The sequence below is a fragment of the Talpa europaea genome (genome assembly GCF_964194135.1).
Source record: "Talpa europaea genome assembly, chromosome: 15".
Lineage (NCBI taxonomy): Eukaryota > Metazoa > Chordata > Mammalia > Eulipotyphla > Talpidae > Talpa > Talpa europaea.
Genome location: NC_140083.1, coordinates 9,713,021 through 9,734,874, shown reverse-complemented (window position 1 = coordinate 9,734,874; position 21,854 = coordinate 9,713,021). Strand labels below are relative to the sequence as shown.

The following is a 21,854-nucleotide window of genomic DNA, read 5'->3' as shown; positions in this document are numbered from 1 at the left end:
AAGAGTTCTCCACATTCAACTTTTTGGTGGAAATGTTTCTATGTGATACAAGCAGGACAATAATAAACTATAAAATGGAAAAAGATAACAAAGGACCTGATTAATTCATAAAATAAAAAAAATCTGGATTAATAACTGCCTTGTATTTATTTTTTCCCTTTCCTATTCACAGAATGAATAGACATCCTTAATGCTTCCAACACCCACCTTGTGAATAAACAAACATTGTACAGAATCATGGAATGGAGCAATGGCATAGGTTTCGCAACCTAAGAATTAATTCTATTTTGGTACTTCATAAAACAAAGGAAAATAAACTGTATTTAAGTATGGTGTTTTTCTTCCATAGTTTTATTGATGTTTTTCTTCCACAGTATGATGCTTTTGTTTCATAGATGTAATCATTTACATAGCTATAATTTCACTTGAAAATGACAGAGGTACCGTGGGCTTATATGAAGGTTCTTTAATACTTATATACTTCTTTGTGCTCAAATATTTTAAGTAGAAACATTTGCGAAGAAAAAGAGCAGGATGGAGAAAAACACACAGTAATTTCCTCTGTTACAAGGCTCTTTGCACTATGACTTTTAAAACTATATGTATTATTTTGATAAAAGAAAATTAATTTGCATATATCTTCTTATATAGACATAGGAAGATAACTGGGAGGAGACTTGCTGAGCTGTTAATAATAGCTACCCTTGGGAAATGGGAGTCTGTGGTGGGGTTACGTTAAGGAAAAGAGAAGGATACTTTTTGTTTACTTCATAAAAAATATAAAATTGATAATTAGATACATTCTTTCAAAGTAGAACAAAACTGGTAAGTACTGTATCTACTGTAAACCTAGTTTAATACATAGTAAACATCTTGTTGAAGCAACTAACATTATAGCATCAATTTTTGTGGTTTCATATTCTATTGCATGGATGTTCTATAATTTAGAAAATTTAGCAACAAATACTATCTTTCAATCAATTTTGAAAAGTTCTAATTTCTTCATCAGTACAACTGGAATAGTAATAGGACCTACCTCACAGAATTGATGTGAGAATTAAATAAATATATGTGAAATTCTTAGAATAGTGCCTCACTCAGGGTAAGCACATTATGTAAGGGTTATCTATTATTTTCCAGTCCTTTACTCCCTACACACTTCTATTCCTGCTACAATTCCAGTCCTAGTTATCCTTTGCTGCTATTATTTACTGCAGTGCCTTAAAACAGATCTGCCTGCCAACAATCTCTCTCCTTTCTAATCCATTTTAAACCCAATGCCAAATCTTCCTGAGGCATACTTTTCTGTAGAAAGGTCTTCAAAGATTCAGTCTCTGCAGAATAAAGAACAAATTACTTATGCCCACATTTTATGGTTCCGGATACATTTCTTACCCTTTCTCTTTCCTTCCACCAAATCAAAATACTTCTCTTTTCCCCATACATTCAGTCTCCTACTATTTGCTCTGTGCTCTTTCCTTGGCCTAGAATACCTTTCCCAATTCTTATCCCTTCACGTTCATAACCTGCTAACTTTGTCTTCATCTGAAAGTAATTTCTCTATCCTCTGAACTGTCAAAGGACATAATGTACCTTATCCTACAGAAGCTGTCAGACTGTCCCCATATCATAGGTATCAGGCAGACACATAGCTAGGGATACAGATATCATCCCCACCTCTTGATAGATTTCATGTTAAGTATCCCTGTCTCTTTCCTAACCACAATTTTCCTGGCTTCTACATTTGCCAACGAATCACATCATGTATCTTATATGATTTTGTTGAAAATATTAGAAATAGGATAAAGTAGCTTAGGAGGGCTGTCTTACACAACTGTTGAAAGGACTGGGAAATTATGTAGTAGAAATATTAGCACTTGGTAGATATTCATAGATATTAAACAGACAGTCACAAATATTAAACAGAAATTACAATTACTCTCCTTTGAGAATAATGCATATTTTTGAAAATAGCAACATGTATTTCTATATGTCAATACCTGGGGCATGAAAACAAAAAGAATGGAATACAATAGATGCCTACACCTACGTAAAAATCAGCTTAAACTCATCACTTCCTTGAAAGTGACTTTGAACTAATGAAGAAAATATTTCTAGTGACAAAGCAAATGTGAATAAGAGTGCGTGTGCGTGCGTGCGTGCGTGCATGCGTGCGTGTGTGTGTGTGTGTGTAGCGGGACAAGTAGGACGGGAGGGAGAAAGAGAATGTAAGCAAACTTGTGCAAAAGCTACAGTACAATTAAGACCCTGAATCAACTATACTCTAGATATATAATCTTTCCTTGATAATACCATAAAACTTTCAATATCCCAGGTTCAAAGTACTGACTCAGTAACAGTTAAAATTTCTTTTTAGTGTTTAAGGGATAATGTTACTTGAAAGTCTGCTATATAAAGCTTAACCATTCATCCTTTTCCCTTAACCGAAAAGAGATTTGTCAGAGTTCAGATGATGTGTTCCTGAGAGTACACACCAATTTCAGCCTTTTTATATTACACATGCACATGGCTTAGAACAGGCATTAAATATGGAATGGAATGTTTTAACATACTGAAATTTCATAGGGTATACTGTGAACAGGAACATATTTTCAGATTGTCTCCAATTTGGTATTTATATAGTTTTCCTGTAACTGTACTCATTTGAAGGCTCATTTAAATATTTAGTGTTATTAACTACAAGGAACAGGTTGGCTTTGAAACAGGCCAAATGATAGTAAAACTCACCACATCCCTTTGTACAATTGTATTGCTTACAAAGCACAGTTCTCATGTTATTTATTTACAATACTAATTGTATCACTTCAAAATTAAAGAGATGTTGATGAGGAAATATATTTCGTCACTTAAAACATTTTAAGAATTTTTTTCCCCTCCAGGGATCACTACCTTATCGCTATTAGAAAAAAAATGGTATGTAGTGAGTTTCAAAAAGATGATTTCAACGTGAATCAACAGAAATAGTTTCTTTAAGTAGGTCATTGCTATAGCAACCAGCAGGCATTTGTGTATACTCCCAGTCACAATGACCTACTTTCCAGACCATGGAGAACAGCTTGGAGATAACAAAAATTTGTAGTTGTCTATAAAATAATCTAAAAAAGGCACTGGTAAGCTACAACATAATCCTATTGCTCCTGAAAATAAGACATCATCAATTAACATGTATCCAAAAAGCACAGAATAAAGCCATATGGTTCTGCTCTTTAGTTTATAAAATATCTTAACATGATGAAAACCATACTTAGACTATCTTAACCAAAACAATTCATTACTGAACATTATTCAATTGTTGTGATATACATTTTCCCTGAAGAGTCTAATGTTCAATAAAGATTAAATACATGTTTTAAAAGTAAACTTTGTATTTTACCAGGTTCTAATAACCATAAGTAAATCAGAAGACCTATACCATGACACAGAGTCACCTTTTATAACAGATATTTTACAATGCCCTCTTTTAAATTCTGTAATGAAATTCACAAATACTATAACCTATCCACATATACATGTGTGTATGCATATACAAACAAATGTACAATTTTAAAGAATACAATGCTCCAACATATAGGAGAAAATAAAGATCATTTTATATTTTAAAAAGAAGTATATTTTAAATATAAGTGTTACATATCATAAGTGTTACACATTTATATATTTTGGGGCATGATACAAGAAGGTAAGAATTAGTTTAGTGCCTATTTCTACAAACTGAACCATTTTAAGTTTAGCAGCTACAAAGAGATGGATAAAGTTTATTATTGGTAACTCAAATACCAAGAATGGTATCATTTCAGGTGACATGATTATCTGAAATGCTGAGAAAGACTTAATAAAGTTCTGGAAAAAACAAAATATAATCTTTCCTGATTTACATAGGTGGTAAATATATTCCAGGAAAATTCAGCATATTATTTAATAATAAAAATATTAAATATATAGGGCCTCCCCTGGTGGTGCAGCGGTTGAGCGCTGGGCTGCGAGGCTGCCCGCAACCTCTGCAACGCCAGTTCGTTCCCTGGCCGCCGGCGAGGGTCCCACCAAAAAACAAAAAACAAAAAAACACACACACACACACACACACATATATATATATATATAAACACACACATAATACTATGTGTCGTGATAAAATTGGGCTTATCCTCAGAGAAATGATTAGTCTGCTATTTAAGAATTACTGTGACCACTTGTTGTGCCAGTTATGACTGTCCCACAAGCCTCATAAGTGACCTTGCAAAACTGAGAAAATCATAGACATTCTGCTCACAGCCAGGTGAAAGGATGCCAAATTTGTCAAGATCAAGAAAAACAAGGATAATGGGAAGTTTATAGTTTGATGCATCAGACACCTTTACACTTTGGTCATCACAGAGAGAAGGCCAAGAAACTGAAGCAGACCTTGCCTCCAGATTTTAATATAAAAAGAAGTGATTAATGTAATCAACCTCATTCATAGAACAAAGAAGAGAAACCATATTACCAATTGAACAGATACAGAAAGAACAGCCACTGAAATTCAATATCCATTTCAGCCTCAACCATCCTGTACAGAAAGGTAACTTTCCTGACATGAAAAAGGGCATCCACAAAAATACTTACAGGAAATATCACATTTAATGGTTAAGATGTTGAAAGCAGGGTCTCCCTGGTGGCGCAGCGGTTGAGCGCTGGTTCAATCCCCTGCTGCTCCCCGGCCACCGGAGGAGGGTTCCACATGGCGCACAGACCTACCGCCCGCTGCTCTCCTCAGCAGTGTGCTTGGGTCTTTCTGCCTGCTCTGCTTCCCACTCTGGCTCTGGTGAATTCTCTCATCCTCCCGCACTTCTGACTGTACCCAGTGCTTGTATAAATAAATAAATAAATCTTAAAAAAAAAATGTTGAAAGCATTTCTTTAGAACTGGGAAGAGAAAAATGTCTACCACTTCTATTCAACCTGGTACTAGTAGGTCTAACCTACTACTAGTAATAATGTAGTAACAGAAGACAAGAGATAAAAGGTGTAGGCATAGGAAAGAAGAAATAAAAGCATGATTACTCACAGAATATATGAGTACCATACTATCAATATTTTTAAAAAATAAATGCACAGAATGATTATTAGAATAACAGATTTTTTTTTAAATAATAAATTTTATTTTTATATTCCCCCATACAATTGCAAACCCCCCATTCGGACCCCAATCCCTCCCCTCCCAGCCCCCACCCCCCAAAAAGTGTCTCTGGTTCATAGTTTTTTGTCGATTTTGATTTTCACTTTCTTATAGTTAGAATAACAGATTTTTTTTTTTTTAAGATTTATTTATACAAGTACTGGGTACAGTCAGAAGCATGGGAGGGTGAGAGAATTCACCAGAGACAGAGCGGGGAGCAGAACAGGTAGAAGGACCAAAGCACACTGCTGAGGGGAGCAGTGGGCACGGCAGAAGTCTGCGTGCCATGTGGGACCCTCGCCGGTGGCCGGGGATCGAACCGGCGCTGCAGAGGCTGCGGGCAGCTTCGCAACCCAGCGCTCAACCGCTGCGCCACCAGGGGAGGGCCATAGAATAACAGATTTTAAAAGGGTTAAATCACTTAACTTCTGGAATCAATTTACATCAATATAATCTTAGTAATTGATGCCTCTCTGAAATAAAAAAATCACACAAAGCTATTTATAATCTAGAACTCTTATTATTCCTTATCTAATTATAGAAACCACTGTATTGTGACGCTATCAGTTTAGGCCAAAATCAAAGACAGGATGTACTTTTAGGCTTTAAAGGATTTACATACAACTAAATAAAATCTGTCCAACATGTGTTCAAAAGCATGCTGTCCCAAATTTATTTGCAAATGTTTTCTGTAGTCTAACCTCCCACTTGAAATTTCTCCTTCAGAAAAAGACTGTATACCATGTCAATTAAAGATGTCAATTATGTTTCAACAAATGTGAAAAAAGATATAACAAAGCTTTAATTTTCATCTGTGAAAAAAGACAAATAATGCTAAAAACAACTATTATTTTTGATCTATGAGTCAGCACATGAATATTTCAGATCTGTTGGTCAAGATCTTTCCCATATTGACATTACTGCAAAAAGTGACAGTTATATAATACAATCGGTCAACAATTTATGGAAATGCTCCTGACATTGTTACTGTCTCTGGGGTGAAAGGAGAGAACAAGCTTAAGTGCTTCATGTCAAGAAAGAAGTTTGCATGTTAGACTGTAACACCATGATGGCTGCAAACACTGAAAAAGTCTGTATCAGACACTGTTCTGAGTTCAGTCTGTGCCTCCACACACAACCCTTTGTACTACTCTCACTTCCAATCGAAGAGACTGAGGACTAGAGATTATATAATTTTCTGAAGGACACACAAAAAGTAAAGGGGCAAAGTCAGGATTTTAAACTCATTCAGCCTGGCTTCAGATTGTAAGTTCTTGAACCATTACATTGTATTTTAGAGGTGATAATTATTAAGGAGAAAACCAAAAGAGCAGACAGGGAGAGTGGAGGGGGGTATAGTTTTCCAAAGAGTGGTCATCAAAGAATTATTTGACCTCCTACTGCCTATTCAACATCTTCTGCTGAAAGGCCCTTCAAACCTTCTCCTCCTACAATCTCCAATCTGTTAATGCTGATTGCAAGCTTCAAGTTACTCAGGTCAAAGTGTCACCTGTTGGATCAGAATAGGATAGGCTTATACTGGGTAACAAACAGCCCCAATCAGGGACTTGACAAAACAAAAGCTTTAATCTTGCTCATACTGCATTTACTGTCACTCCAGGAAGCTATTCTCTAAGTGGCTTTTCCATTCCAGGGGCTTCTATCTGTGGCTTTGTAATTTCAACACAACTTCTTAGTCACCATTTTAATTTTTAGAATTGACTTCTGATATTAAGGAAAAAGCAGTATTAAATTCCAGGTTCAATTCTCTTAGTTTTCTTTTTCTAAATCTTATACCCATCAAGTCTTACTGTCTTTGTAACTAATAACTTAAAAAAAATTTTAAATACTTTTTCAGCTTTTCTAGGGGTTTTAGCAGTTAAGTTGCTCTAAGACAAACTAAACAGTCATTTCCAGAAGCAGACATACTCAGGATTCAATTTCACATGCATTTAATTCAGGTGTCTATTAGGTACCTAAGTGAGACATGCTAAGTATCAAATGATGTATGTAATTCAAGAATTCAGGAAAAGTATCTTAATAGTTAAGACAGAAATTTGTAACTACTTATATAAATAGTATCAATACCATAAAGCTAAATGTATGGATGAAAGGACAGATGGATGGAAGAAACAAACAGCTATAGAAGAGAAACACTCAAAGCAGTGAGGAGATAAGGAAAAAGGAGTGGACTTGAGACAGAGAGAGGGAGACACGCAGGAGGAGCAAAAGCAAGAAGACATATCTGATCAAAAAAAAATAGGAAGAATGAAAAGAGAAGCTGGAAAAAGTAGGATGTCTGGGCAGAAAGAAAGAAAAGGAAGGGAAGCTGGCAAGAAGGAAGTTGGAAAGCAGATGGCACAAAAAAGGGAAGAGAGAGACAGAATAAGGAAGACAGGTTGGCAGAAAGGATAGGACTTTGCAAGACAGAGCTTTGGACAGCTCTGTCTGATATGGACAGACTAGTTTTTTGGAAGAATAAAGTGATCAATCTTACAGAAGACATGGGATTCTATTAGGATATCAATTAGGAAAGAGGGATGGAGGGTAAATGACAGGAAGAGTAGCATGGAAGGGAAAGACAGACACTTAAGAGAGCCAAAAGGTCAACATGAGTGTGGATTCTAGAGAAAAAGAGAACAATGCAAGAATGAAGAAAATCCAATGAAAAGAATGACTGATAAGACATAGGCTTGATTGAGAGAGGGGAGGAGGGGAGGAGGGGAGGAGGGGAGGGGAGGGGAGGGGAGGGAGGAGACATCAGCACCAGTCTGTACTGGTTTGTAGTGGACCACAAATTCCAACTCCAAGTGCCTACACATCTGGAAATAAGAGCTATCCCCTGACATACAAATATCATATAATTACATGAAAAAATTCTGCTTATAAGACAAAACAATAACATTTAGGCCTGTATTTATTTCTACTATCTCAATGGTCCTACCACTTTTGTGCTTTTTTATAGTAAATGACTAGTAAAATTTAGGAAAGTGTATGTGAAACACTTTCATTCATTAATTCATTCTGTAAATCAACATTTGGGCATTTTCTTGAATTACAAAAATAAGGTTTTCCAAATTTAATGACAAAAGATATAAAAATAAACTATCATTTCACATATTATGCTGTTATTAAAGTTAATGGCATTAAGGAAATAGTCAACTTTGTCAAAGGAAGGCCATAAAGTATCATAAAGATGGTGTCTGAGGACAGGTCATTTACCATCACAGCAATTTGCTCTGTGATAGCAATTTAAGATGATCTTTAATAGAAATATCAATTATCTTCTGGAATTGAATTAAGCTAATACAAGTGTATGTAACTTATACCACCCTTATTTCAAAAATCTCATATAAGTATTTGTAATCCTGGTCTCCTAGTAATCTTTTTCTATTTTTAGAGAGTACTGCTTTGTGACCTCAAAGGACAGGCAAAATCAGATAGGAGATTTATCTGGGGGCTTTAGAGAGTCAATACGGAATTTTAAAAAAATCTGTTAAATATCTGTAGAAGCTAACTGTCTTAGAGAGCTATCCATAATGGTTTTCTATAGTCAGATAGCAAAAATACTGCTTTTCTGAAAAGAATTACCCCAAAAGGCTGAAAATTATTCTGATTTTTCTGCTCTATCACCTAAACCTTCTGCTCTGTGATAGTTAACACAGTTATCATAAATGTGCCAGAGGTTTTTCCAAATATAATCAAATAAGAATTCCAAAGGGGGAAAAAGAGGGAAGCCAAGAAAGGCACAGAAGATGAACCACAGTATTCTAATATAATGTATTTGATAATATTTATTGAGACCCTATTTATGTACTAGGGACTGTGTCACATGAAAGGGGCATAGTTGTGAATCAGCATTCTAGTAAGGGAGAGATGGCAAAAGAAAACTATATTAAAAAGGTAATCAGTCAAATGGTAAAATGTAAGACAAGTCTAAACAGAGAATATGGAGCTAGGAATCTCCATATAAAATAAAGGAAGAGAGAGGGCTATTTTATGTAAGAGTATTAAGAAAATTCCTAATGATAAAGGAAAATTTGGGCAGAGACTTAAGGAAAGTAGGGGAGCAAACTATACTGGTAGAAAAACATTCATACAGACAGAACAGCAAATGCAAAGTCCAGAAGTACATACATAACATTTTAAAACAATACTCAAGAGGTGAGGATGGCTACAACCCAGAGAGTGAAAGGCAGATTTCTCATTTTAGAGAAATCTGAAATGAAATCATAGCAATATATTAGGTAGTGACTTGAACCAAAATAGTTAATATGAAGGTATAAGAAATAGTCTAGCCTGTATTTTGAAAGCTGAGAAAATACAGTTTAACTGATATGTTTACATCAAAAAATATTTTTTAAAAGCAAGTAATAAGCAAAAAAAAAAAAATCAGAGAGTTTAGGGAGTAAGAAATGACAGATTTGAAAAATAACCAAAGAAAATATCTCTATGTAAAAAATAAATGACATAAAACACAGTGCTATAGGTATACTGAGAGTAGAAACTTGATATAAAGAAATTTTATTTAAGAGTGATAAAGACATAGACAAAATGGAGAAGACAGATACGAAGAATGTAGTGAAAACGATTCACTACTTGGACAATAGAGTTCCAAAGGAAGAAGAAAAAATGAGTTCCGGGCAACATGTGAAATGCTGACAGCTAAAAACATTTCAGAACTGATGAAAGATGCCAACTCTGGCTTGAGGAGTCTTACAAAGCCAAGAAGAATAAATGTAAAGAAACACACCTAGAGTCATTGTTGAGAAACTGAAAAATATGCCAGAGAAAAGATTTGAAACTAGACAAAAAGAAATAATATACTATCCTCAAAAAAAAAAAAAAAGTGAACCTGGCAGCTATATCTCCAATATGCTGAGAGAAAAATCACTGTCAACCTAAAATTCTATATCCAATGTAAGTAACGACAAGAAGACAGTATTTTCAGACAAACAAAACTTGCCACTACAGTCCTTCACTAGAGAGAATTCTAAAAGATATATGTTCTATAAAAGAAAAGTGAGGGGGGCTCCCTGATGGCACAAGGGGTTAAGACGCAGCACTATGAAGCTATCTGCAGCCACTGCAGCGTAAGTTCAATCCCCAGCCAGGGAGCTACCCACATGGCACGGCAGACCTCTCCTGACTCGCCTGCTGCTCCCCTCAACAGTGTATTTCAGTCAATCTGCCTGTTCTGTTCCCCAGTCTGTCTCTGGTGAATCCTCTCACGCCCTACACCTCTGGCCTGTACCCCAGTTCTTGTATGCATAAGTAAATAAATCTTAAAAAAAAAGTGATCCCTGGCAGAAGAACACTAGGGAGAAAAAAGAACACAGGAAGTAAAAGAAAAAACAAATAAATATTGTAAATAAACAATGACCTTATTTTATAAAATATTTTATAAAATATGTTTTGTTTTTTAAAAACAAAATAAACAACAAAAACTGGGACTAAATTAGAATACATAAAGCAGAAGGAGACTAACTGAAGTTTAAGAAGTGTTTTAAGGGGCCTTGTATTATCCAAAAAAGGGAGAAAGTGATTAACTTGAGGCACTGATCAGTGTGTGTGTGCAGTAATTTCTAGGGTAAAAACTAAAACAATAGTAAAATTTTGAAAAGTATATTATTCTCCAAACAACACTGGCATACACAGTCAGGAGGGCATCTTGGTAATTCTACATTTAACATTTTGGGGAACTAGCAAATTGTATTCCACAGTGGCTCTGCCACTTTACAGTCCCACCAATAATGTATGAAGAAGGTTCAGATTTCTCTCCATCCTCACTATTTATTTTTCCTTTAAAAGAATTTTTTATTGTAAGTATCCCAGTGGGTGTGAAGTATATTATAGTGCAGTTCTGCCTGGGGGTTCCCTGATGACGGAGGATGCTGAGTAGTCTATCATGTTTGATTGTCATTGTTCCTATTTTTAACGTTTATTCATCATGACTCCTGCAAATAACGACATTAACGGGATAACAGAATGAGGAAGAAGATCAGCAAGAAAAAGGAGCAACTTGCAGACACCAGTGATTTACCCATGACCTCATCTTTGGGAGTTTGCTGCGAAACTGTCAAAACTCATTTTACTCTGCCCTCTCTTGCACAAGGCATAACAATTCTTTCACTTTTGGGTTTCCATAATGCAGCGCTTTCCAGGTTTCTCTCCTACCTCTCTGATTCTCCTTAGCCTCTTTTACCAGCTCCTACCCATTTTAGACATAGCATCAGCTACCATCTGATGGATCTTATTCTGTCCAATATTATCCAATCATGCTTTACCTATTATAAAGAAAACACTCCCACATCCACACCGCCAATCTCTATAATCCCTGCACTTAAACTTCTGTTTTCTCTGTTGCTCATGTTGACAACATAGCAGAACCTCAAATTTATCAATGACAACCGAAACTCTTTTCTTCATCTAAATATGGTCTATTTCTGTGTTCACTCTTCTAGCCAATGTGTAGTTGTCACAGAGGCAGCACAAGGCATGACAATCTTACATTCCACTCTCTTCCTCCCCCTCCTTTATGAAGCTGACTTTCCAGTCACCTAAAGTGTCCTTTGCGCCTCTCCAACCACTCTTAGATCCTGCCCTTCCTCGCTGTCTTTTCCCGAGGTCAAGCCTATATTATCTTTTGGCTGAATTTGTGATAAAGCTTCCCAACTGCTATCATTCATTCTTCTTCCAAAGCTGTATTTCCCCACTCGGGGATCAAAATTTTTCTAACTTAGTCCTGTTTTCTGAGTACTTATAAAAAAAAAAAATAGGTATCTGTTGATCTAGGGCAACCACCCATCTCCTACTCATTCCACTTCAGTTGAGTTTAGTGCACCCACAAGGTAAGCAATTCCAGCTCAGATCATCAGAGGTTCGCCAATGACTAATTTAAAAACTGGCCCCAACAGACTCACTTAAGTGAGTCTTTTGCTGAGACTTCTGGGGCAGAGGCATTTGCTTTTTACCACTGTAACTGCTGTTGTTATTGCCGTATTTTGCCACCAGAGGACAGCCTGTCTGAGAAGCCAACACAGAATAAGTGAAATTTGGAGATTTCAAGAGAGAAATTTGGTCCCGGGGACATCCTAAGCCCTAGCATCAACCCATGTTTGAAATCAGCTTTCCTTGGATTGTTCAGTTACAGCAGCAATAAACTCTCTTTTTGCTTGAGCCTATCTGAGTCAGGCAACCAACTAGAGCAAAAGAGCATATTAAACACCTCCTGTTTTTCTCTGCACCATGAGAGTCAGCCTCCACACCAATACCAGAATACTGTGCTCTTCCTCATGTTACTTCCTGTCTAGGATTTTTTTCCCTTTACTTGGAATTACTTTTCCCACCATTCTCTGTAAGATCCATTTCATAATTCATGGTTGAGCTCAAATGCCTCAACAAAGCAAGTCCCCAAGACTGGAGAAAGAAACAGTCAGATTACACTGGAATTTTAAAAACCATGCTCGTCGCATTTTGAACTTTAACCTACAAGTAAGGAAATGTCCACTGAAGGATTTTAAAGAGTAAATGACAGGATCAGATTCTCAATCTCAAAAGATCACTCTGGTTGCTATGAATGGCAAGGAAGACAAATATTTGTAAACCACTCAAGTAATCTAGGCAAAAAGAATAGTACTTTAGGCTAAAGAGGCAATGGAGAAGTGGAGACAGAATAATATATTTCTATAATTATTTTGTTTTTGAAAAATCCATCTCTATACTGTAAATTCCCTGAGGACAGAGAAATTATCTGTTGGCTACCATTTTACCCACAGAAATCCGCAATGACAGGTACACAGTGGGATACAAATAGTTGATGATATTTGTATATATCATTAACAATCCAATCTGTAAGTTGTTTGAGCAACTGGGCAAATGATATTATTTATAAAGATACAAAAAAATCAGTTTGGGGGCCTCCCCAGTGGAGCAGAGAATGTGGCACAGCGCTGTGAAGCTGTCCGCAGCCTCTGCAGTGCAGGTTTGATTCCTGGCCAGCCAGGGAGCAACCCACATGGTGCGCAGACCTCTCCTGTCTCACCTGCTGCTCCCCTCAGCAGTGTATTTCAGTCCGTCTGCCTGTTCTGCTCCCCGCTCTGTCTCTGTACCCTCCTGCGCCTCTGGCCTGTACCCCAGTTCTTGTATAAAAATAAATAAATCTAAAAAAAATCAGTTTGGGTTTTTTGTTTTTGAGAGAGAGGTATAGGAGAAGATGAATGCTGTTTTGAAAAAGTTGAGTTTATGGTCATATAATATGTTCAAATAAGCAGATGGATAGTAGGGGATCTATATCTAGTGGATATATATCTGGGTACTAGGAGACAGATCTGGGCTGAAGATGCTGATTTGTGAATTCTGGGCATATAGATGGTAACTTTTTTTTATTGTATTACTTCTTATTGAGGTATTGTTGGTTCACAACACTACATGATTTAGAGGTTTAAGTCACACCTCTTCAGGTATGTGTTAAGAGACTGCCTAGGAATGGCATAAAATGAAAAGAGGGTAAAGAGCACAAACCTAGGGCACATTTAAGGACTGAAGAGAAAAAAAGAAATCTGGTATGAAGATGAATAGTTCAAGCAGAAAAACAGAAAAATAGTTCAAGAAGAAAAACAAACAGAGGGAGAATGTAGTCAAATGTGTTAAGCACTGTAAAAAGTCAAGGAATAATAAGTTTAAAGATTCCTTTGGATGAAGGCGATAAAAAGCCAGTATGAGACATCTTGTCCGTGAAATTTGGCTATGAAGGAACTGAGAAACATAGTTGCAAGAGAGGAACATAGTGTAGGTAGGGTCGGTCTTGTTCCTTTCTTTTTTTTTTTTTTTTCCCCAAAGATTTATTTATTTATTTATACAAGCACTGGGTACAGTTAGAAGCGCTGGAGGGTGAGAGAATTCACCAGAGCCAGAGCGGGGAGCAGAGCAGGCAGAAGGACCGAAGTACACTGCTAAGGGGAGCAGCGGGTGGCAGGAGAGGTCTGCGCGCCATGTGGGACCCTCCTCCAGTGGCCAGGGAGCAGCTGGGGATTGAACCAGCTCTGCAGAAGCTGCTGGCAGCTTCACAACCCAGCGCTCAACGGCTGTGCCACCGGGGACGCCCCAGTCTTGTTCCTTGTCTGTTTTTAGAAAAGTTTGGTTTTAAGTATGCTTAAATGTTAATGAAAACAACCTGAAGAGGTTAAAGAAATGGTGAGGTTGAAAAAATGGTGAGCTTGAAGAAATGGTGAGACAGAACAATCAAAATTGAGTTTCTCAATACATACATGTATCAATACATTTACGTAAACCTTAAATATATATATATTTTTTGTCAATTATACCTCAAAATTGAAAAAATAGTAAGTTTTTTTAAATGGAGAACAGATTAAGAGGTTAGTTTAGAATAGGGGAAGCACTATCTCTTCCACTGAAACCATACAGTAAGTAGGGACGTAGGTACATTTATAAATTTGGTTGCTAAAAGTTAAGCGACTATACAGCATGGCATCAACGGTGTAAGTTTAAATATTACGAAATAATCTGTTCCTTGAAAATTATTTTTCTAAATTAAGAGTTTAAAATATACATCAGCATCTAAGTTAAATGAATTGCTCCACTCTTAAACCTCAAACTTAGAAAATTAAAAGGAATTTATCAAATGCCTACTCTGTACAAGACACTATTATCAATACCGTGTGGAATACAACGAAGCTCTTACTCCAAATATTTGCAGAGCCTGTTTCCTCCCTTCCTTTAGGACTCTGTTCTCACATTCTATTTTATTTCTCCCCATTAAACTTACCACTACTAGACATATAACATTTATTTTTGTTGTCTGTTTCCCCACTAGATCAGAAGTGCCTCAAGAGTAGATACTTGCTCTGTTTTAGTCATTGCTGTATCCACACGTATCAAGAACAGTGCCTGCCACAAAAAGGAATGCAAAATAAATTTTGATTGTATGAAATGGTATTCCTTCATTTCAGAAAGAACAAGTGTAGTATTGTTAAAAGGAGGAAAATGAATATTTAAGGGCCATATCAATATTTACAAGTGAAAACATTAAATACTAAGTATGATATAAGAGGCCTTATCAAAAAGTGGTATAAGAGTTCATAAGACTGTTAATCAATCAAGACAAGGTCATAAAGAAAGGTGTAGAAAAGATGGCATCTGAACTGTGTCTTGAATGCGTGAGCAGATTTTATATGCATAATTCAATGATTTTTAGTATAGTCATAGAGTTGTGTAACCATGATCTTCTAGAATATTTCATCAGCTCAAAAAAAAAAAAAATGCTGTATCCCTTAACTACCACTTCAAACTCCCCCAATCCTCTCAGTCCTAAGAAGCCACTAATATGTCTCTATATATTTGCCCATTCTGGACATTTCATATAAATAGAACCATATAATACATGGGGTTCTATAACTGGCTTGCATTTTTACTCGGAAAAATGTTTTAAAGGTTCATCTATGCTGTCATATGAATCAGTACTTAATTCTTTTTCATGACAGAATAATATTCCACCTCATGGATATACCACATTTTGTTTAGCCAATCCTCAGTTCATGGATACTTGGATTATTTCCACCTTTTGGATATTATAATAATAAAAATTCTATGACCATTCATATATAAGTTTTTATGTGCTAAAATTTTAATGGAATAAGTGAAGGAAGGAATAGAAATATTTTGGATCATTCAACTCAAAGATTACAAATTCAAGATAAAATTTTCACTGGTCTGAGTCAAATGAAACAAAGCAAATTATTATTATTACTTAAATTTATATATTTTTACATCATTTTTCACAACGTATGCATCTTCTTTTGATGCTTTTTTTTTTTTTTTTAAAGATTTATCCATTCATGCATACAAGAGCTGGGGTACAGGCCAGAGGTGCAGGGGGTGAGAGGATTCACCAGAGACAGAGTGGGGAACAGAGCAGGCAGACTGACCGAGGTACACTGCTAAGGGGAGCAGTGGGAGAGTCAGCAAAGGTCTGCTGCGCCATGTGGGTTGCTCCCTCGCTGGCTGGGGATAGAACTCGTGCTGCAGAGGCTGCTGATAGCTTGATAGCATCTTAACCCCTTGAGCCACCAGGGAGGCCCCACAATGTATGCATTTTCATCTTGGTTATAGTCCCAAACAATTCCCACCCCCCCACCCTCCATTTTGATCCTACTCCCTGCCCCCCATAGTGTGTCTCTGGTTTATTACTCAGCAATCAAAAAAGATAAACTCATGCAATTTGCAGCAACATGGATGGAGCTGGAAGGGATCATGCTCAGCGAAATAAGCCAGAAAGAAAAACAAAAATACCAGATTGTCTCACTCATAGCAGGAATTTAGAAAACCTAAATAAGGACCAGGAAAAAGACTAATTACAATAAAGTAAAAATCGAAATCAACAAGCAACTATAAACCAAAGCAAATTTTTATTGCGGTTAATATATTCATGTCAAAGGACTATCCTTTATTTTTCAACAATGTTCTTCAAGTTTCTTTTTTATGTTAAACATCCTTTTAAAATGAAATGATGGCAATATCAAAAGGCAGTTTTGATAATTTACTGATTAGGTAGAATATTGTTTTAAAATTTATTTCTCTATTAAATCCAAAAATCTAGGAAACATTGTTCCTTGGAGAAAATGACACAAATGAAAGAGAGACCCTCACAAGATAGCCTGACAGCCAAAGACAAGGAGGGTGCACATTTTCTTTCTTTAACAAGGAAATTAAGAAAAGTGATTAAATTATTAAATTATTTAATAATTAAACTAAATTATTAAAGTTATTGACTTCTGGATGTCACTTCAGTCAATAAACTAACTGAACTACTACTATAGGAAAAACAGGAATTTGGTGCTGTGCAAAGAGACAAAATAAAACTCTGTCTCTGCCTTCTCATAACTTAGTCTTCAATGGAAGAAAACAATCCATCTCTAGTCATTGTTTGCATTTCTCATCCTTCAGAAAGAGCAATATTTGTGGTTAAAAAAATTCTTTCTAAAAAGGAAAACATGACTATTCCTATTGTGCTTACCAGTTTACCTGATTATGTGTCAACGTGAGTGGCCACGTGTACAAAGGCAAGCAGTACACATACCTACCCTTTAAGAACTAAAGGGTAACTTATAAGTTATAAACTTAAACAGCTCTAGAAAAAAAATTTACTATAGGTATTTAGTTAAATATTATTTATGTAGGGTTTTCAATTTAATAGCAAATAACTACTGACTACTACCACTCACTGTTTTAAGCACTTTATATTTGTTAACTAATTTAATCCACCTAATAATCTTATGAAAAATTACTAGAGTTCTATAAGATATTATTAATATATTAAGATATTACACTTACCTTTGCAAGCATTAATGTTTAATTACACTAATTCTGCTAATGAAAGTTTTTATATATTACTGTATATATATTTTTATATATTACTGTTTATATATTACCGTATCATTCCCATTGGTATACAAACATACCGTAACTTCTTCCGTTAAAAAAAAAATCCTCTCAAGTTCACATTCCACTTGCGGAACCACATTTTTCTGATCCCTTTACAGCAAAACTTACGAGTCTCTATGAATTGCCTCCCAACTTCTTGCCTCTCAGCCTCTCTCCGGCCATTCTGCGATGCTCTTGCCTCAAATACTACTGAACCCACTCTAGTCAAGATTAAGAAATGACCTCAAATTGCTAAATACAATTGTTAACTTTCAGTTCTCATCTCATCTCAACTATCGGTAGCACCTGACACCAGTAAAACACTCCCCTCCTCGAAATACTTTTGTTTTCTTCATATCTTACTACTGCTGCTCCTCAGTCTCCTATGCTGGTTCTTCTACAGCTCCACAACTTGCAAACATTAGCGCACCCAAGGCTCAGTCCTTGGCCTCCTCTCTTTTCTATCTACAATCACTTCACTAATAATCTCCTATTCATGGCACCACTAATATGCAGCTTCAACAGAGAAGGGAGGGTTTTTTGGCTATTTTGCTGATGCTGACCCTACCACTTAAAATAGTATGTGGCATGTAGCAGGTGCATGGCAAATATTTGTTCAATGGATGGATGGATGAATAAATGGCTTTCAATATTATCTGTAAACTGAGGACTCTCCAATTTATATCTCTTGCTCAGATCTCTGCCCTGAACTCCAGATATATCCAGTCATCTATCTGCTATCTCCACCTGAACGAGTAATAAACACATGAAACTTAACCAAGTTCAAATGAGAACACCAATCACCACCCCCCTCCCCCAAGGCTTCTCTGGCTGGCTTCCACTTTTGTAGCAAAGTGCAGCTCCATCCTTCTTGTTTCTCTAGTCAAGAATTCTGAAATCATTCTCTTTCTCTCACATCACATGTTCAATCAGCCAACAAATACTGTGCATTCTGCCTTCAAAATATACTCAGCATCTGACTACCTTTCTCCAAGTCCACTACTATCACTGGTGCCCAAACCATTATTTCTCAGCAGGAGAATAATCTTCTGCCTGGTGCTCCTGCTTCTTAACTATCTCCATCCCCCAATTCAGTCTGATTCAAAACCACAACCAGAGAAATTTTTCCAAAGTTAAGTCAGATCACATCACTTCTCTGCTCATAATCCTGCAATTATTTCTACTGAGTAAAAGTCCAAATCTTAACAACTGCCTATAAACCTCTATTCAGTCTGGCCTTATTATTACATCTCTGACCTCATCGCCTATTTTTCCTTATTTATCCTGCTCCAGTCACATTCGTTTCTTCCAACTAGTAAGCACATTTCTACCTCAGGGCCTTTCCCCTTACAGTTCCCTCTGCCTGGAATGCCATCCATCACCTGCTTCATCCCCTTATCCAACTGCTACCTTCTCTGAGTTTTTCTGGGTCAACAGATTTTAAATTACAACTCTACCCCTACCCCCTTGTATTTTTTATCCCCTTTCTCTGCTCCATTTTTCTCCATGCATTTTTCGCCACCCAATACTATATTTTACTTTCGGGAACATATGCCCCCCAAAGACAAGAACTTTTGTGTGTTTCATTCATTGCTATACCCTAGTGTTTAGCTACAACAGGCAGTCAATCACCTATTTGTTGAAAGACTTCTTTCACTTCCACCAGGAGTCCTGACAATCAGCTAGCCAGGTATTTCAGGAAAGAGATCCTAGTGCTTCTCTAAGATTTCACCCACTGCTCTGATCCCCAGAAGGATTACACTTTGCCTAGAAAGAAAAACTGTTCTTTGTCTAGTCAACCACAAGGCGGAGTTGCGAGGAAGAGCTGGGCAAAGAGAAATCCGATTATCTTGTTTTCCTTGCTTTTCCTAACGCAACCTCAAGGTGGAAGAAAACTGGATTTCGTGGCCAAATGAATGATTTTCTCCATCCATGAGTTACCTAGGCACACACCAACGGGAACATCCAAAACCACAATCCTTTCAAAAGTCAGAAGGAGCCCAGAAGACACCAGTTGACAGGCCACCGGGTCTGGGTGTTTCTTTAACTCTCCCCCTAAGAATCCTCCAGGAACCCAGGGCCCGGGCTCCGATCAGCCGCGGCGCGTAACTTGCACAATGTGCAGCACGTCAGCTCGGCTCAGGCTGCCTGCACTCGGGCAGCGAGCTCCCGGGTCCACTCCACTTACCACCTCCACGCACCCACCATTCTGAGCCCGCATCATAACAAGCAAGGCGACCCCAGGAGTGAGCTCGAGTGCATGCCGAGCCCCGATTTCTCCACCCCGACCCCTCTTTCCACGGGCTGTGGACTCACCGCCACCTGTTGATGCCCACGTTGGAGGAGCCCGCGAACCAGGGGTCGAGGATGTAGACGCAGCGGATGGTGTCGGCGCCCTGGATGCACTCGCGCAGGGCCGGGTTGTCGTGGAGCCGGAGCCCCTTTCGGAACCAGTGCACGGCGTTCACCCCCATGCCGGGGGCGCGGCGGGCCCCCCGAGCCCCTGCACCGGGCCGCCTAAGGAAGCCGGGTCCGGCTCATCACCGACACCTCCGCCTCCAGGAGAATCGCCGCCCGCCGGGGGCGAGGGCAGGGCGGCCGCGGGGGGCCCCGGAACACAAGGGCCCGCGGGGGGGGCCCTTGGGGCGCGCGCGGGAGGCGCGGCGGGAAGATGAATGGAGGGTGCCCAGTCCGCGGGGGGCGGGGGTGACGCCCTTCAGGCGCCGGCGCCCGCCGCCGCGGCCGGGACGAGGCGCATAACTTGGGGGGCCCCGGGCCCCCGCTGGGCGCGCAGGCTCCGGGCGCCCGACCGCCCCGGCGGCCCCCGGAGGCTCGTCGCGGAAAGGCGAGGCGGCCCCGGCAGAGAGAGCCGCCCGGCCGCCCCGAGGGCTGAGGCGGCCGCGGCCCGGGAGCTCACGCTGCCTCCCGGCCGGGCACCGGCGCGCGGGCGCGGGGCGCGGGCTGCGGGGAGGCCGCTGGACCGTCGCCGGCCGCGGACCGGTCCCGAGGCCGCCCGGGTGACTCCGCCGCCCGCGCCGCGTCAGCGGCCCCGGCCCCGCCCCCGGCGCCTCATTGGGGCGCGCGCCCCCCACGTGACCACCGGCACCTCACGTTTCTGAAGTGTGTTTACTACAGCGGACCTGACGCGGGCACCTGCCGGCGCCTCAGCCGCTTCCGGGGGCGGCAGCCGCGAGCTCGCGACGCCAGCGGCCCGCGCCCGGCCCGCGAGCTCCCCGCGCCCGCCCCTCCCCCGTCCCGGGGGCCCGCGAGCGCCCACGACGGCCGCAGGCCCCACGTGAGGGAAGGCTCGGCCCCGCCCCTGGGGGCCGTGCGTGGTCGCTATTGGCTGACGCTGGCTGAGACCCGGATGAGCACGGGGCTGCGGGAAGCTCGCGAGCGCGCGCCCGGCCCGGGATGGCGCGTGCGCGCTCGCCGCGTCCACAGGGGAGGGGGGCGGGGCCCGCGGGCGGGAGCGCGCTCGGGGAGGCCGCGCGGGGAGTTGGGCTTGGGTCCGCAGACTGAGAGCGTCCTGCGACCTTCAGCGTTGGCCTGGCGGGGTGTGGGGACCGCAGGGATGGAAGTAGAAGGGACGCGGGCTCCACAGAGACGTGGCGCCCAGTCCATGTGCTTCAGTCTACCTTTGCCCAGGGGGACCCTGCTTTGGGGTGTGCTGACTTGGCGCCCCTACATAATCAGGCCCTGGAGATGGGACCCTGGAATTTGCTGGGGTGGGGGACAGGGGAGGGAGATGATTGACAGGACTGGTGCTAGACGTTTCTGAATTTCTCAAAAACAGGGTCTCTGTCCCGTTGGGGTTTTTTGCCTCATTAATACCCAGAATGGTGCCAGACCCGTGTGCATTCACGGTTTTCTCCAATGAATGGGTTAGTGAACGTCGTTTGACACCAGTGAGTTTAGCAACGTTTATAAAGGAGGAAAATTTGGCTTTTGTTACAGGTTGTATTGTGTCCCTCTAGAATTCATATAACCCAAGTATCCAAGTACCTGTGAATGCTGCCCTTTTTTGGAATTACCATCTTGGCAGATGATCAGGTTAACATGAGGTCATTAGGATGGGCCCTAATCCAATATGACTGGAGTCCTTATGAAAAGGGGGAATTCGGAGACACACACTGGGTGAAGGCCTCTGTGAAGATGCGAGCCACAAGCCCTAGACCAAGGAACTACTCTTAAGCCAGGAGAGTGGCGGAACAGATCCTTCCATAGTGCCTTGGAAG

General features: G+C 39.8%; 1 protein-coding gene across 3 annotated transcripts in view; it reads right to left on the bottom strand.

Annotated features, from left to right (window-relative positions):
• Window positions 1-20,090, bottom strand: part of CRY1 (cryptochrome circadian regulator 1) — a gene marked incomplete at both ends in the record, with an annotated part of 32,764 nt that extends 12,674 nt beyond the window's left edge. For 2 of the 3 annotated variants that reach the window (XM_084255437.1, XM_084255439.1), the window contains one exon: window positions 19,933-20,090. In XM_084255437.1, coding sequence (XP_084111563.1) covers window positions 19,933-20,090 — 158 coding nt within the window. The remainder of the gene's footprint in view (window positions 1-19,932) is intronic. The other variant, XM_084255438.1, reaches the window with a different exon arrangement.
• Between the last annotated feature and the right edge of the window lie 1,764 nt (window positions 20,091-21,854).